Source organism: Macaca fascicularis, chromosome 14 (genome assembly GCF_037993035.2).
Source record: "Macaca fascicularis isolate 582-1 chromosome 14, T2T-MFA8v1.1".
Lineage (NCBI taxonomy): Eukaryota > Metazoa > Chordata > Mammalia > Primates > Cercopithecidae > Macaca > Macaca fascicularis.
Window position 1 is genome coordinate 18,181,635 of NC_088388.1, and position 16,976 is coordinate 18,198,610.

Sequence of the window (16,976 nt, forward strand, 5' to 3'; positions counted from 1 at the left end):
GAGGGCTCTACACACAGAAAGCACTCAGGAGTGGTGAGCTGGCATCACTCTTGTCTGCCTTTACTTCCATTCCATTCCTTTATTCTATTTTTTTGAGACAGTTTTGCTCTGTCACCCAGGCTGGAGTGCAATGGCAACATCTCTGCTCACTGCTTCTTCCGCCTCCGAGGTTCAAGTGATTCTTATGCCTCAGCTTCCCAAGTAGTTGGGATTACAGCCACCTGCCACCATGCCTGGCTAATTTAGGTATTTTCAGTAGAGACAGGGTTTCACCATGTTGGCCAGTCTGATCTTGAACTCCTGACCTCAAGTGATCTGTCTATCTCGGCCTCCAAAGGTGCTGGGATTGCAGGTGTGAGCCACCACACCCGCCCTCTTTTCTTTGTTCTTAGAGGAAAAAAGTGCCCAACTTTGGGTTTAAGGCTAATCTCTCCACCTTATGCTTCAATTCAATCTCTCTACTTTATCTTCCCAAACTTTCTGCATTGCTTTACCCCCTCTTGTCTTTCTCCCTCCCTACCAGCAACTTCGCTGTGGCCTCAAAACATGCCAGGCTTCTCCCATATTTAAAGAAAGAACATGCAGGCTGGGCACCGTGGCTCATACCTGTAATTCCAGCACTTTGGGAGACCCAGGTGGGCGTATAGCCTGAGGTCAGGAGTTCAAGACCAGCCTGGCCAACATGGTGAAACCCGTCTTTACTAAAAATACAAAAATTAGCTGGGCGTAGGGACAGTTGCCTGTAATCTCAGCTACTCAGGAGGCTGAGGCAGGAGAATCGCTTGAACCTGGGAGGTGGAGGTTGTGGCGAGCCGAGATCACACCATTGCACTCCAGCCTGGGTGACAAGAGCAAGACTTCATCTCAAAAAAAAAAAGAACATGGCTTCTGATCAGCTGTGAATAAATAAATGTTTTAAAAGCACAGGCTGGGCACAGTGGCTCACACCTGTAATCCCAGCACTTTGGGAAGCCAAGGTGGGCAGATCAAGAGGTTAGGAGTTTGAGATCAGCCTGGCCAACATGGTGAAACCCCCGTCTCTACTAAAAATACAAAAATTAGCCAGGCGTGGTGGCAGGAGGTGGAAGGTGCAGTGAGTGAAGATCACGCCACTGCACTCGAGCCTGGGCAACAGAGCGAGACTCTGTCTCAAAAAAAAAAAAGAAAAAAGAAAAGAAAAGAAAAAGAAATAACTTGAGACTGGGTAGTTCATAAAGAAGAGGTTTGGGCCGGGCACAGTGACTCACACCTGTAATACCAGCACTATGGGAGGCCAAGGCAGGCAGATCACCTGAGGTCGGGAGTTCGAGACCAGCCTGACCAACATGGAGGAACCCCATCTCTACAAAAATACAAAAATCAGCCAGCCATGGTGGTGCGTGCCTGTAATCCCAGCTACTTCTTTTTTTTTTTTTTTTGAGACGGAGTCTCACTCTGTCCCCCTTGCTGGAGTGCAGTGGCCGGATCTCAGCTCACTGCAAGCTCCGCCTCCCGGGTTCAGGCCATTCTCCTGCCTCAGCCTCCCGAGTAGCTGGGACTACAGGCGCCCGCCACCTCACCCGGCTAGTTTTTTTGTATTTTTTAGTAGAGACGGGGTTTCACTGTGTTAGCCAGGATGGTCTCGATCTCCTGACCTCGTGATCCACCCGTCTCGGCCTCCCAAAGTGCTGGGATTACAGGCTTGAGCCACTGCGCCCGGCCTATCCCAGCTACTTCAGAGGCTGAGGCAGGAGAATTGCTTTAATCCAGGATGCAGAAGTTGCAGTGAGCCGAGATCGCGCCATTGCACTGCAGCCTGGGTGACAGAGTGAGACTCTGTCTCAAAAAAATAAATAAATAGTGTCTTCCTAAGTTCTGCAAACCATTCTAGTGTTGACAAAAAGAGCCAAACTCTATGTAGTATTTGAAGGGATGTATTCTGAGCCAAATGTGAGGACCATGACACAGCCTCAGGAGGTCCTTATGTGGTTCACAGCCACATGTGCCCAAGATGGTTGCATTACAGCTTAATATTAGGGGGACAGAAGTTACAGGCAGACATCAATCAATACATATGGAGTGCCAGCTCAGTGGCTCATGCCTGTAATCCCAACAATTTGGGAAGCCGAGATGGGAGGATTGCTTGAGGCCAGGAGTGTGAGACCAGTCTGGCCAACATGGCCAAACCCTGTCTCTACTAAAATGCAAAAAATTAGCTGGGCATGGTGGCACGTGCCTGTAGTCCCAGCTACTTGGGAGGTAGAGGCAGGAGAATCACTTGAGCCCAGGAGGTGAAAGCTGCAGTGAGCCAAGATCACACCACTGCACTCCGCCTGGGCAACAGAGCAAGACTGTCTCAACAACAACAACAACAACAAAATGTGGGGTATACATTGGTCCAGAAAAGCAGGACAACTCGAAGTGGGGAGGGGGAAGTGCTTCCAGGTCATAAGTGGATTCAAAGATTTTCTGATTGGCAATTGGTTGAAAGAGTTATTATATAAAGAGATCTGGAATAAAAGTTCTTTTTTTTTTTTTTTTTTTTTTTTTCAGACGGAGTCTTGCTCTGTCGCCCAGGCTGGAGTGCAGTGGCCAGATCTCAGCTCACTGCAAGCTCCGCCTCCCGGGTTCACGCCATTCTCCTGCCTCAGCCTCCAGAGTAGCTGGAACTACCGGCGCCCGCCACCTCGCCCGGCTAGTTTTTTGTATTTTTTTAGTAGAGACTGGGTTTCACCATGTTAGCTAGGATGGTCTTGATCTTGTGACCTCTTGATCCGCCCGTCTCGGCCTCCCAAAGTGCTGGGATTACAGGCTTGAGCCACCGCGCCCGGCCAAAAGTTCTTATTATGTAGATGAAGTCTCATAGGTGGCCACCCTTAGAGGCAATAGGTGGCAAATGTTTCCTACTCAGACTTTTAAAAGGTGCTAGATAGGCTGGGCATGGTGGCTTATGCCTGTAATCCCAGCACTTTGGGAGGCCAAGGCGGGTGGATCATGAGGTCAGGAGTTCGAGACCAGCCTGACCAACATGGTGAAACCCCATCTCTACTAAGGCAGAAGAGTCGCTTGAACTGGGGAGGCAGAGGTGGCAGTGAGCTGAAATGGTGCCATTGCACTCCAGCCTGGGCAACAAGAGCAAAACTCTGTCTCAAAAAAAAAAAAAAAAAAAAGGTTTAATTGGCTCAGCTCTGCAGGCTTTACAGGAAGCATGATGCTGGCATCTGCTCAGCTTCCAGGGAAGCCTCAGGGAGCTTACAATGATGTAGGAAGGTGAAGGAGGAGCAGGCACATCACATAGCAAAAGCAGGATTTAGAGAGGGAGAGGGGAGGTGTCACAGACTTTTAAATGACCAGCTCTCGTGCTCTCATGAGGTCTCAACTGTCATGAAGACAGCACCAAGCCATGAGGGATCCTCCTGCGTGATCCAAACACCTCTTGCCAGGCTGCACCTCCAGCATCCACAGTCATAATTCAACATGACATTTGGGCAGGGGTAAATGTCCAAACTATATCAGGGGTTTTATTTTTAGTTTACACTAGCAAATTATCAAACCTTAGGAGAGGACGGTGGAAACCCTGATTTATAACCAGTTGGGCATAAGGGTCTTTATAAAAGGGAGGCAGGAGGATCAGACTCAGAAAAAGGACATGTGAATGATGCAGGATTTATGCTCCTTAGTTCAGCTAAATCCGAGTTCTTGTCTCATGACCAGGAAAAATTAGGCATGTGGCCACACTGAAGAATAGAACAGAATTTATTAAACGAAGGAAAAGTTTTCAGCAAAGGGAGGGATCCTACAAAAAGGTTTCCACTTCACAACTGAATACCAGGGCTCCCATACATGAGCGGAAGAGGCGAGGCTCCTCCCCAGCATAGGGCAGGAAATCCTAGTAGCTCCATCCTGATCCCCCAGTGCGCATTTGGGCATGCCCACACAAGCCATGGGTAGTATCAGAAAAGGCAACATTCAATTGGTTAAAAGGCATTATTCAGAGAGAATCAATAGGAAAAGGGTGAGCAAACAAGGGCAGAAGATCTCCCTGAGGGTTGCAGGTTTCATCTGGGACCAGCAGTCCGGTCTTTTGGCCTTCAGGCTGTTTTAGATTTGAAGGTGGGGTTTTCACCAAGGACCCTTCCCTATATGCCCAGGCATTTGTCTGCCTCCTGCCTCTATCATGAAGACAGAAAAGGTTGAACTGATGCCCTTTGAAGGTGGAGGAAGTGGCCAGAAGCCAAGGAATGCAGATGGCCTCTGGAAGCTTGAAAAGGGAAAGACACAGTTTCTCCTCTGGAAACTGAAGAAGTATGAATAGCGCCTTGGCAACACCTTGATTTTAACCCTTTAAGACTCATTTCAGGCCGGGCATGGAGGCTTATGCCTGTAATCCCAGACTTTGGGAGGCCAAGTCGGGTGGATCACCTGAGGTCTGGAGTTCAAGACGAGCCCGGCCAAAATGGCGAAATCCCGTCTCTACTAAAAATACAAAAATTAGCCAGGCATGGTGGCAGGCCCCTGTAATCCCAGCTACTCGGGAGGCTGAGGCAGGAGAATTACTTGAACCCAGGAAGCAGAGGTTGCAGTAAACTGAGATTGCGCCACTGCACTCCAGACTGGGTGACAGAGCAAAACTCCATCGAAAAAAAAAAAAAAGACTCATTTCAGGCTGGGTGCAGTGGCTCATGCCTGTAATCCCAGCACTTTGGGAGGCCGAGGTGGGAGGATTGCTTGAGCCTAGGAGTTCGAGACCAGCCTGGCCAACATGGTGAAACCCTCTCTCTAGTAAAAATACAAAAATTAGCCAGGTGTGATGCTGTACGCCTGTAATCCCAGCTACTCAGGTGGCTGAGGCAGGAGAATTGCTTGAACCAGGGAGGTGGAGGTTGCAGTGAGCTAAGATCGTGCCACTGCACTCCAGCCTGGGCAACAGAATGATACTCCATTTCAAAAAGAGAAAAAATAAAGACTCATTTCAGATTTCTGACCTCCATGGTATGATAATAAATGTGTGTTGTTTTAATCCACTAAGTTTGTGGTAATATGTCACAGCACAAAAGGAAATTAACAGCACTTAAATATTACAAAAAAATAGACCAGGCGCAGTGGCTTACGCCTGTAATCCCAGCACTTTGGGAGGCCAAGGTGGGCGGGTCACGAGGTCAGGAGGTCAGGAGTTCGAGACCAGCCTGGCCAACATAGTGAAACCATGTTTCTACTAAAAATACAAAAATTAGCCGGGCATGGTGGCACACACCTGTAGTCCCAGCTACTCAGGAGGCTGAGGCGGGAGAATCACTTGAACCCAGGAGGTGTGACGAGCCGAGATTGCACCACTGCACTCCAGCCTGGACAACAGAGCAAGACTCCATCTCAAAAAAAATGTGTTATTACAAAAAAAAAATATGATATTTTGAAAATGAGATCACTGAGGTCCATTCTGGAAACCGGTCAGGGAGTACTAAAAAAATAAACCACACACTTCATAAGGCCAGGGCATAAAGAAGGGTGGCATCATTTGCACCTTTGGCAAAATAAGACTTAAGGTGCCCCAGTGTCCTGTGGGAGATCCTAAGTCTGTGTTGAAAACAAGGACTGAGGCTGGGCACTGTGACTCACGACTATAATCCCAGCACTTTGGGAGGCCGAGGCAGGCGGATCACCTGAGGTCGGGAGTTCGAGAGCAGCTTGACCAACCTGGAGAAAACCTCATCTCTACTAAAAGTACAAAATTAGCCGGGTGTGGTGGACGCCTGTAATCCCAGCTACTCAGGAGACTGAGGCAGGAGAATTGCTTGAACCCAGGAGGTGGAGGCTGTGGTGGGCCCAGATCACGCCATTGCACTCCAGCCTGGACAACAAGAGCAAAACTCTGTCTCAAAAAAAAAAAAAAGAAAAGAAAAGAAAAGAAAACAAGGACTGATGCTAAGAAAGAGAATGATTTTTGCCTTTCCTCCAGTTCTCAGGATTGGAATCCAAAGACAGTGTCCATGACTGTACTGCCAGGCAACATGTCCTTTATCATTCTTCAGACTTCTCTAGAGAGCAAAGGTAGGAAAGTATGACGAAAGGCTAGAGGAACCCTAGCCAAACCAGAAAAATTTGCTATTCTTGAAAAGGAAAAGGGAAAACACTTTCCAAATATGGATCCCAAGCTGAGATATTTGAAAATAAATCTCTAAAGCACACAGATTTTATGCAAAAGAGATGGGCTTCTCCTGACACTATGCAGGGGAACTATATAAAGGATGTTCTCTCTAAGGAACTGTTTTACATCCAAGATAACAGTTTTATTTTTTATTTTTTATTATTTATTGATTTTTGGAGACAGAGTCTCACTCTGTCACCCCAGCTGGAGTGCAGTGACTTGATGTCGGCTCAACACAACCTCCACCTCCTGGGTTCAAGCGATTCTTCTGCCTCCTCCTCCTGAGTAGCTCAGACTGCAGGCGTGTGCCACCACGCCCAGCTAATTTTTTTTTGTATTTTAGTAGAGACAAGGTTTCACTATGTTGGCCAGGCTGGTCTCGAACTCCTGAGGTCAGGTGATCCGCCCACCTTGGCCTCCCAAAGTGCTAGGATTATAGACGTGAGCCACTGCGCCTGGCAAGACAACAGTTTTAGATACTCCTTAGGAAGCTTGAGAAGGACAGGAGGAAAATCTAAGGCCGGCAAAGACAGTTTGCCTATCCCTTTAGCTGGGTGACCCTTTTCAGTCATTCTAAGACAAATTGAACTTAAGTTGGTGGAAAGAACCCAAGAACCCCAGCTGTCAGGACTTCCCTTCCTTTCGTAGATATTGTGGTTTGCTCCCAAGCAGCCCAGATCCTGAGGCAGGACAGGATTTCCCAACACGTATGGTACTGATGTCTCCAGATGTAGGGGTCAAGGGATAGCTCCTTCACCCTCTGAAGTTTTGCTGAAAAATCAACTTCAAAAAGGCAGATTAACTGGAAAAACAAAAGGCATAGAAATTTATTGACATTAGCATGGTGTGAATCACAGAGTGATTGTCCATCCCTCTAGGTGGTTCAGAAGCTAATATACCATCCTAGAAAAACAGGTTATAGGAGGGGGAAGAAGAATTTGTTCTTGTTTTGAGACAGGGTCTTGCTCTCTTGCCCAGGCTAGAGTGCAGTGGCATGATCATGGCTCACTGAAGCTTCGACCTCCCTGGCAATCTTTCCACCTCAGCCTCCTGAGTCACTGGGACTACAAGCACACACCACCAAGCCCAGTTAATTTTTTCTTCTTTTTTTTTTGTTTTTTTGTTTTTTTGTTTTTTGAGACAGAGTCTCGCTCTGTCGCCCAGGCTGGAGTGCAGTGGCCGGATCTCAGCTCACTACAAGCTCCGCCTCCCGGGTTCACGCCATTCTCCTGCCTCAGCCTCCCGAGTAGCTGGGACTACAGGCGCCCGCCACTGCGCCCGGCTAGGTTTTTGTATTTTTAGTAGAGACGGGGTTTCACCGTGTTAGCCAGGATGGTCTAGGTCTTCTGACTTCGTGACCCGCCCGCCTCAGCCTCCCAAAATGTTGGGATTACAGGCATAAGCCACCGTGCCCAGCCTATTTTTTCTATTTTTTTGTAGAGACAGGGTGTCGCTATGTTGCCCAGGCTGGTTTTGAACTACTGGAGTCAAACAATCCTCCTGCCTAGGCCTCCTAAAGTGTGGGATTACAGGCGTGAGCCACTGTGCCCGGCCAGGATAACGGTTTTGGAAGAGACTGTAGGAGGATGAAAGCCAGGGAGACCTTGAGGCTTTTTCAGTTCAGTATGTCAAAATACCATACATTTTGAGGTATTGGTTTTGAAGCCCTAATGCAGACTTTGATAAATATCCCCTGAGGGCCAAAATTAACCCTGTTGAGAACCACTAATCTAAGCCAATCATTGGTTTAGGTGGTGGTGGGTGACTCACTTCTGTCCAGTTATTCATGAGAATTCTGCTGGGGAGGTTTCTGAGAAAAGGTTTCTTCCTCCAAAAAGAGCCATTTTGAGGGCCAGGCGTGGTGGCTCACGCCTGTAATTCCAGCACTTTGGGAGGCCGAGGTGGGCGTTATCACAAGGTCAGGAGATTGAGACCATCTTGGCTAACACGGTGAAACCCCGTCTCTACTAAAAATACAAAAAATTAGCCTGGTGTGGTGGCTCATTCCTGTAGTCCCAGCTACTTAAGAGGCAGAAGCAGGAGAATCACTTGAATCTGGGAACAGAGGTTGCAGTGAGCCGAGATCCTGCCATTCCACTCCAGCCTGGGCAACAGCGTGAGATTCCGTCTCAAAAAAACAAAAAACAAAAAAGAGCCATTTTGTGATGAGCTTCGGTGTGCCAAAAAAGAGAGAACTATTTTTAAAACGACACCTTCTTGAAGGCCGGATACGGTGACTCACACCTGTAATCCCAGCACTTTCAGAGGCTGAGGTGGGCAGATCACCTGAGGTTGGGAGTTCGAGACCAGCCTGACCAACATGGCAAAACCGCGTCTCTACTAAAAAAACAAAAATTAGCTAGGTGTTGAGCACCTGTAATCCCAGCGACTCGGGAGGCTGAGGCAGGAGAATCGCTTGAACCCAAGAGGCAGAGGTTGCAGTGAGCCAAGGTCACGCCATTGCACCGTAGCCTGGGCGACAAGAGTGAAACTCCGTCTCTAAAAAACAAAAAAAAGAAAAAAACCTTCTCTCTTCTTCCTCTGTCAATGCTGCATGTGAGGCTCAAAACTATTTTGCTACCAGCCTAAGGATGAAGAGCACAGGGATGGAGAGAATCTGGGTCTTTGGTAAGACCGTTGTGTCACAACCTCATCCAAGCAGAAGGCTGCTTGAACTCAGGTCTTCCTATAAGGCAAAATAAATACAATGAATATATGCTGGCTGGGTACGGTGGTTCATGCCTGTAATCTCAGCACTTTGGGAGGCTGATGGGGGAGGGTCGCTTGAGCACAGAAGTTCAAGACCAGCCTGGACAGCCTTGGACCAGGTTAGGATTATGAGAGGGGCTTGAATTTTGCTAAGATACAGGCCCAGTTAAATGATAGCCAGTCATTATTCTGGCAATCACAAGATATAGGAGTAACTTTCCCAATTACTCCTATAGATAACATCACTCTTGTACCACTTAAGATTGGCCTTTTGTGACGTTTTTCAATTACTTGGGTTTTTATGGTCTTTTTTTCTCCTTTTTGTGGAAATTGGGTCTTGCTGTGTTGCCCAGGCAGGTCTCAAACTATCCTCCCACCTCTGCCTCCTGAAATACTGGGATTATAGACGTAAACCATCATACCTGGCAGAGATAACATCACTAACATAGAATCTAAAATTGGCTTTTTGAGATGTTTTTTAGACTTCTGTATTTCTGGCTATTGACTCCACTCAGACCCACCACTCGTGACATCTGGTCCTGTGGCCTCCATCCAGAGGCTGTCGAGGACCGCTTTCTATACCCCTATGATTTCATCCCCAACCAATCAACATTCCCCATTCCTGAGTCCCCTGCCCACCAAAGCATCCTTGAAAAACCCTCACCTCTGAGCCCTCGGGGAGAGTGATTTGAGCTTAAGTTCTTCCGCATGGCCCGCACTGTGTTAATTAAACTCTTTCTTTACTGTAACACCACAGTCTCAGTGAACCGATTTTGTCTGTGCAGCAGGCAGGAAGAACCCATTGGACAATTACATGATCTCTCTCCCAAGTCGGACTGCCTCTCAGTCCAGGAGACGTTTTTTTTTCTTCAAGACAGGGTCGTACTCTGTCCCCCAGGCTGGAGTATAGTGGCACAATCTCGATTCACTGTAACTTCCGCTTCCCAGGCTTGAGCAATACTCCCACCTCAGCCTCCTGAAAAGCTGGGACTACAGGTGCAAGTCACCATGCTCAAATAATTTTTTTTTTCTTTTTTGCAGAGACGGGGTTTCACCATGTTGCCCAGGCTGGTCTCAAACTCCTGAGCTCAAAGCAATCCACCCAAGTGCTGGAATTACAGGCATGTGCCCTGCTCCCAAGAGGCTTTTAACTGGTAAATTCATTCAGCCTTCCCTGGGCTGCCTTTTTTTTTTTTTTTTAGATGGAGTTTTGCTCTTATTGCCCAGGCTGGCGTGCAATGGCATGATCTCAGCTCACTGCAACCTCCGCCTCCCGGGTTCAAGCGACTCTCCTGCCTCAGCCTCCCAAGTAGCTGGGATTACAGGCATGCGTCATCACGCCTGGCTAATTTTTTTAGTAGAGATGGGGTATCTCCATGTTGGTCAGGCTGGTCTTTTTTTTTTTTATTTTTATTTTTTTTTATTTTTTGAGACAGAGTCTCGCTCTGTCGCCCAGGCTGGGGTGCAGTGGCCGGATCTCAGCTCACTGCAAGCTCCGCCTCCCGGGTTTAGGCCATTCTCCTGCCTCAGCCTCCCAAGTAGCTGGGATTACAGGCGCCCGCCACCTCGCCCGGCTAGTTTTTTTTTTTTTTTTTTTTAGTAGAGATGGGGCTTCACCGTGTTAGCCAGGATGGTCTCGATCTCCTGACCTCGTGATCCGCCCGTCTCGGCCTCCCAAAGTGCTGGGATTACAGGCTTGAGCCACCGCGCCCAGCCAAGCTGGTCTTTTTTTTTTTTTTTTTTTTTTGAGACAGAGTCTTGCTCTGTCGCCCAGGCTGGAGTGCAGTGGTGTGATCTCAGCTCACTGCAACCTCTGCCTCCTGGGTTTACACCATTCTCCTGCCTCAGCCTCCCAAGGAGCTGGGACTACAGGCGCCCACCACCACACCTGGCTAATTTTTTGTATTTTTAGTAGAGACAGAGTTTCACCGGGTTAGCCAGGATGGTCTCGATCTCCTGACCTCACAATCCGCTCGCCTCAGCCTCCCAAAGTGCTGGGATTACAGGTGTGAGCCACCGCGCCCAGCTTCTGGGCTTCATTATTGACCTCTTGGAAGCTTCTGGTATATTGACTATCCTTTCTTTTTCCAAACTTTTCTCTTGAATTCAGTGACATGCTTTTCTAGTTCTGTTTCATTCCTGATTAACTCTGCCCCTTTTGACTTCTGTTATTCCTCTCACCACTGCAATATGGGTCACCAAATATAACCCATCTTAGGGTCACCATACTGAACTGTATCAGGGAATGTCATTCAGATCATAGTCTTTGTCACTGGCCCCACTCAGTTATGCAGTGCACAGCCTAGGCAGCTGTACATAGCACCTCTTACCTTATCTATACTGCTGACTTCAGTTATGTTACCTATTCTCTGCAGATTCTTACCAAAACCCCATCAGCAGCTTCTGCCTTGCACCATTGGAAAATATTGTGGAGCAGACTGAATCCCCCAACCACCCACCCCGGCAAGAGGCTCTGTGCCTCCCTGTGCTCACTAGCATCAGTGGGACAAGGCAGTATTATTTGGCACCATCAGTGCACAAATCCAAGAATAAAGAATGCGGCCGGGCGCGGTGGCTCACGCCTGTAATCCCAGCACTTTGGGAGGCCGAGACGGGCGGATCACAAGGTCAGGAGATCGAGACCATCCTGGCTAACACGGTGAAACCCCGTCTCTACTAAAAGTACAAAAAACTAGCCGGGCGAGGTGGCGGGCGCCTGTAGTCCCAGCTACTCGGGAGGCTGAGGCAGGAGAATGGCGTAAACCCAGGAGGCGGAGCTTGTAGTGAGCCGAGTTCGCGCCACTGCACTCCAGCCTGGGTGAGAGAGCAAAGACTCCGTCTCAAAAAAAAAAAAAAAAAAAAAGAATAAAGAATGCAACCAGATGTGGTGACTCATACCTGTAATTCCAGCACTTTGGAAGGCAGGTGGATCACTTGAGTTCAAGAGTTTGAGACCAGCCTGGGGCAACATGCCGAGACCCCCATCTCTACTAAAAATACAAAAAAATAGCTGGGCATGGTGGTGCACACCTGTGGTCCCGGCTAATTGGGAGACAGAGGTAGGAGGATCGCTTGAGCCCGGGAGGTGGAGGTTGCAGTGAGCCGAGATTACACCACTGCACTCCGACTTGGGTGACGAAGAGAGACCCTGTCTCAAAAAAAAAAAAAAAAAAAAGAATCCCCTGCTAAATAGTCTCTCTGGCTCAGCTTTATGTTTCTAGATTCAGTTAGAAGCCACTTGTTTCTTACAACTTTATTTTTTATTTATTTATTTTTTTGAGACGGAGTCTCGCCCTGTCGCCCAGGCTGGAGTGCAATGGCATGAGGCTCACTGCAGCCTCCACCTCCCGGGCTCAAGAGATTCTCCTGCCTCAGCCTCCCGAGTAGCTGGGATTACAGGCACCTGCCATCATGCCCAGCTAATTTTTGTATTTTTAGTACAGATGGGGTTTCACCATGTTGGTCAGGCTGGTCTTGAACACCTGACCTCAGGTGATCCACCCAACTCGGCCTCCTAAAGTGTTGGGGTTACAGGTGTGAGCCACCGTGCCCGGCCAAACATCTGTATTTCAATATACAGTTTTTAAAAAAATCCTTTCCTATGCACAACTTCACTTAATGCTCATAATAACCCTGAGAGGTAGACAGTAGTGTTAGATTTAGATACAAACACTGGAAATTAAAGAGGCTAAAATGACAAATGGATGCAGTGGAAAAGCCAGGATCCAAATCCAAGTCTTTTCCCTGCGGTACTTCATTCTGCTCCAAGCTCAGATTGGCCAAATGTTGTTTGATAGAACACATGAGCTGGGGCTGAAGGAGCAGGGACAATGCCTTTTTCACTTTTGCCTCTGATAGCCTGTAGACCGGTAGGCACTGAAGTATTTGCTCACTTGTGCAATAAATATTTATTGAGTACCTTGTATGTGCTGGGCACTGAAAACACAACCGTGAACAAAGGCTGTCACGGTTCCTGAACTCATGGAGCTTCCACTCCAGTGGAGGAGACATAATTTCAGTGATAATGCTACGACAGGGGACAATGTGGGAGAAAATAAGAGGGAGGTGGCCAGGCACGATGGCTCACTCCTGTAATCCCAGCACTTTGGAAGGCCAAGGTGGGTGAATCACGAGGTCAGGAGTTTGAGACCAGCCCGGCCAATATCGTGAAACCCTGTCTCTACTAAAAAGACAAAAATTAGCCGGGTGTGGTGGCAGATGCCTGTAATCCCAGCTACTAGGGAGGCTGAGGCAGGAGAATTGCTTGAACCCGGGAGGCGAAGGTTGCAGTGAGCTGAGATCACGCCACTACACTCCACCCTGGGTGACAGAGCGAGACTCCGTCTCAAAAAAGAAAAAGAAAAGGGGGAGGTAATTTTAGAATGGTCAGAGAAGGTTTTTCTGAGAAGATAACATTAATTAAACGAATAAATGAATGAAGAGCCACTCGCTAGCGGATTATTTGCTATACTTAAGAGTTTGTCAGCCACTAGACTGTTAACGGCTCTGATGCTGAATATCTTTTGAACCCTATGTTGATGATGCTCAAAAGGCAAGTGCAGAGGTGAAGCATAACGAAGAATCCTTTTCCATTTCTTTTCAGTCCTCTGACTTTGCCTTTGCCGTCAGGGTCACACTCCCCCCTCTGCCACTCCCTTCTGTTTCCGGACACTTGCGGCCTGGACGCGCATGTGCGAGAGAAACCGTCATTCCCGGAGGACGAGCCCCCGGCAGAACGCATGCGCCTCTGTACCGTAAGCCCCGCCCCGACCCCAGCGCCCCCTCGCGAGCGCCTGCCGTTTCTCCGGGCGGGAGGGGGGGCGGGGACTGGGCGGAGAGGCGCGCGCTGGTGCGTGCGTGCGCGCGCGCCGCGGGCTGGCCAGTGAAACCGGCGGCCCTGGCACGTGACCCAGGACCGGCTCACCGGGTCGCTTGGTGGCTCAGTCTGTCTGTCCGTCCGCGGGTGCCATCATGGCGGACGCGGCCAGTCAGGTGCTCCTGGGCTCCGGTCTCACCATCCTGTCCCAGCCGCTTATGTACGTGAAAGTGCTCATCCAGGTATGAGGCGTCGCCGCTCCCTACCCCTCCTGGCGCCCCGTTCGGTCGCTGCTGCTCAGGGCGCCTGAGGATCGGCTCAGCCTTGCGGGCCCTTCATTCTCCCGAGATGCTGCTGCTCCTCCGCTGCCCTTTCCCTCCCCGCAGGGACAGCTTCATCGGTCCCGCGGCCCCTCTTGGGGGCCTCTCCGAGCCCTCGCCCCGCTGCCCAGCGTTGAGGCCCACTCCTCCCTTAGCCAACTGCCACCCTGCCCTGCCCTGCCCTGCCCGGCGGATCCTCTGAACTTTGGTTCTTCTTCTCTGAGGTGGATCCTGGCCGGTTGCCACCAAGGGCTTCCGAACCCTCCCTCTCGCCCCTCCGAAATTCACATTCACCGCTCCTCCCCCCAAAATCTCAGACGCAAGACACGAAATACTCAGTTGAAGACAAATGTGAAGTTAGGTGGGAACCAACATTTTATTTTTTATTCCTTTTTTTTTCTTTTCTTTTTATGCTACTGTTACTACTGCTTTTCTGTTCCGAGGTTTTCGCACCGGATAGCCAGAGAAACACAAGGAGCTCATTCAGAAGTGTTAATGAAGGGGTTGCTCTGTCAGATTTCGGAAGGATGCATTGAGCGCTTTCCAGCAGCAGCCCATGTGGCTCCTGACAATGAAAATCACATTGGTCAGAGCTGGAAATTAGTGAAGCGGAGTTTTAGCGAGTTTAAACATGGGAGTTAATCTCTAATCTACTGTCAAATAATTCTTATGTGGTATTTTATATTCACATGCAGGTAGGCCAAGTAAGTGATAGACTTAGTGTTTCCAGTTCCTTTCCTGAATATCCCTGTAACGGGCAGGTCATTTTTTTTATATGCTTTTACTGAGAGTTGACATAATTCCCTCATGCACTGTGCCTAGGAATGGAACAGTTTTTAGAACCCCTGTCTTGCCGTTTACTTTTCTATAAAAATTAGGCAAGACGCTAGAGAGGGCCACGTTTCTTATTCTTGAGTTGTTGGGAATCCAGATTATTTCTTGCTGAGTAGACCCGTGTGAATTCAGATTCCGTTCGTTAAACGCTATTGCAAATAAATGATTTGCACCTAGAACAAAGACTGATTAGAATGTACTGTAGGCCGGGCGCGGTGGCTCAAGCCTGTAATCCCAGCACTTTGGGAGGCCGAGACGGGCGGATCACGAGGCCAGGAGATCGAGAGACGATCCCGGCTAACACGGTGAAACCCCGTCTCTACTAAAAAATACAAAAAAACTAGCCGGGCGAGGTGGCGGGCGCCTGTAGTCCCAGCTACTCGGGAGGCTGAGGCAGGAGAACGGCGTAAACCCGGGAGGCGGAGCTTGCAGTGAGCTGAGATCCGGCCACTGCACTCCAGCCTGGGTGACAGAGCAAGACTCCGTCTCAAAAAAAAAAAAAAAAAAAAAAAAAAAGAATGTACTGTAACATCTAAAACAGAATTGGCACATTTGGGGCTAGATAGCATTTGAGATGACAGCATGTTGCAGTATATCCAGTAAGAACCCTTGGGCCCGGGTACGTTGGCTCATGTCTGTAATCCCAGCACTTTGGGAGGCCGAGGCAGGCGGATCACGAGGTCGATGTTCGAGACCAGCCTAACCGACATGGTGAAACCCCGTCTCTACTAAAAATACAAAATATATCCAGGTGCAGCGGTGCGTGCATGTAATTCCAGCTACTCGGGAAGCTGAGGCAGGAGAATCACTTGAACCCGGGAGGTGGAGGTTGCAGTGAGCCAAGATCATGCCATTGTACTCCGGCCTGGGCGGCAGAGCAAGACTCAGCCTCAGAGAAACAAAAAAAAGAACCCACTACTCAGTACTTCTCTGGGAGATGGGGTTTTCTAGTGATGTTCAGAGCTCTTGCCCCAAAAACTTTGAATACCCTTAATTCTGATTTCACAACATCTTTGTGTTGCCAAGTAGCCCAGGAGTTTTGGTGAAATTCCCAAATGCTCAGTTTTAAAAATAGTTACTTGGGCCGGGCACGGTGGCTCACGCCTGTAAATCCCAACGCTTTGGGAGCCTGAAAGAGGTGGTTCACCTGAGGTCAGCAGTTCAAGACTAGCCTGGCCAACAAAGCACAACCCCCTCTCTACTGAAAATACAAAAATTTAGCTGGGTGTGGTGGTGGGTGCCTATAATCCCAGCTACTCAGGAGGCTGAGGTATGATAATCGCTTGAACCTAGGAGGTGGTGACCTAGATCATGCCACTGAACTACAGCTTGGGTGACAAGAGCAAAATTCTGCCTCCAAAAAATAAATAAGTAACTAAATAAAAATAAAAATGGTTACTTGGTAGCACTATTCCTGTAGCACTATAGACAGGAGTTATTTATTTATTTATTTATTTTTGATACGGAGTTTTGCTCTTGTCACCTAGACTGGCATGCAATGGCACAATCTCGGCTCACTGCAACCTCCGCCTCCCAGGTTCAAGCGACTCTCCGGCCTTAGCCTCCTGAGTAGCTGGGATTACAGGTGCCCGCCACCACACCTGGCTAATTTTTGTATTTTTAGTAGAGACAGGGTTTCACCATGTTGACCAGGCTGGTCTTGAACTTCTGACCTCGGGTGAGATCAGAAGTTGGCCTCCCAAAGTGCTCGGATTACATGCGTGAGCCACCACGCCAGCCCAGGAGTTACTTAATAGGACAGATTAAGAGTCACAACAATAATCAAAACTATGTCCTACAGCGTTCATTCTCTCGAGTATCTGTAGTGTTAAAAATCCTGAGTATATGGTACAAAGACCGTGGTAATCATTAACTATATAAAATGGCCTTCATTAGCTGTTAATGACAACCTTTTTTTTGTTTGTTTGATTGTTTTTGAGACAGAGTCTCGCTGTTGTCGGCCTGGGCTGGAGTGCAGTGGCACAATATCAGCTCACTGCAACCTATGCCTCCCGGGTTCAAGTGATTCTCCTGCCTCAGCCTCCCAAGTAGCTGAGATTACAGGTGCCCGCCACTATGCCCGGCTGATTTTTTATTTTTAGTAGAGACAGGGTTTCACCATGTTGACCAGGCTGGTCTCGAACTCCTGACCTCAGGTGATCCGTCCACCTTG

General features: G+C 48.7%; 2 protein-coding genes and 1 long non-coding RNA gene across 11 annotated transcripts in view; 2 read left to right on the plus strand and 1 right to left on the minus strand.

Moving 5' to 3' along the window:
* The window catches only part of AGBL2 (AGBL carboxypeptidase 2), a 75,592-nt gene extending 61,701 nt beyond the window's left edge, over nucleotides 1–13,891 (plus strand). Inside the window, exons 19-20 of one of the 2 annotated variants that reach the window (XM_065529482.2) lie at nucleotides 5,936–6,027; nucleotides 13,437–13,891. In XM_065529482.2, coding sequence (XP_065385554.1) covers nucleotides 5,936–6,027; nucleotides 13,437–13,719 — 375 coding nt within the window. In that variant the 3' untranslated portion in view covers nucleotides 13,720–13,891. Of the gene's footprint in view, nucleotides 1–5,935; nucleotides 6,028–9,874; nucleotides 9,982–13,436 lie in introns of those variants that run through there. The other variant, XM_074013612.1, reaches the window with a different exon arrangement.
* MTCH2 (mitochondrial carrier 2) overlaps nucleotides 13,781–16,976 on the plus strand; it is a 28,651-nt gene continuing 25,455 nt past the window's right edge. For all 5 annotated transcript variants that reach the window (XR_012423241.1, XM_045370506.2, XM_045370508.2 and 2 more), the window contains exon 1: nucleotides 13,781–13,891. Coding sequence is in view for 4 of the 5 variants with exons in the window: in XM_045370506.2 (XP_045226441.1) it covers nucleotides 13,805–13,891 (87 nt within the window). In the remaining variant the exon portion in view is untranslated. The remainder of the gene's footprint in view (nucleotides 13,892–16,976) is intronic.
* Nucleotides 14,322–16,976, minus strand: part of LOC135967213 (uncharacterized) — a 44,943-nt gene continuing 42,288 nt past the window's right edge. For all 4 annotated transcript variants that reach the window (XR_010581183.1, XR_010581184.2, XR_010581182.2 and 1 more), the window contains one exon: nucleotides 14,322–14,534. This is a non-coding gene — a long non-coding RNA (uncharacterized lncRNA). The remainder of the gene's footprint in view (nucleotides 14,535–16,976) is intronic.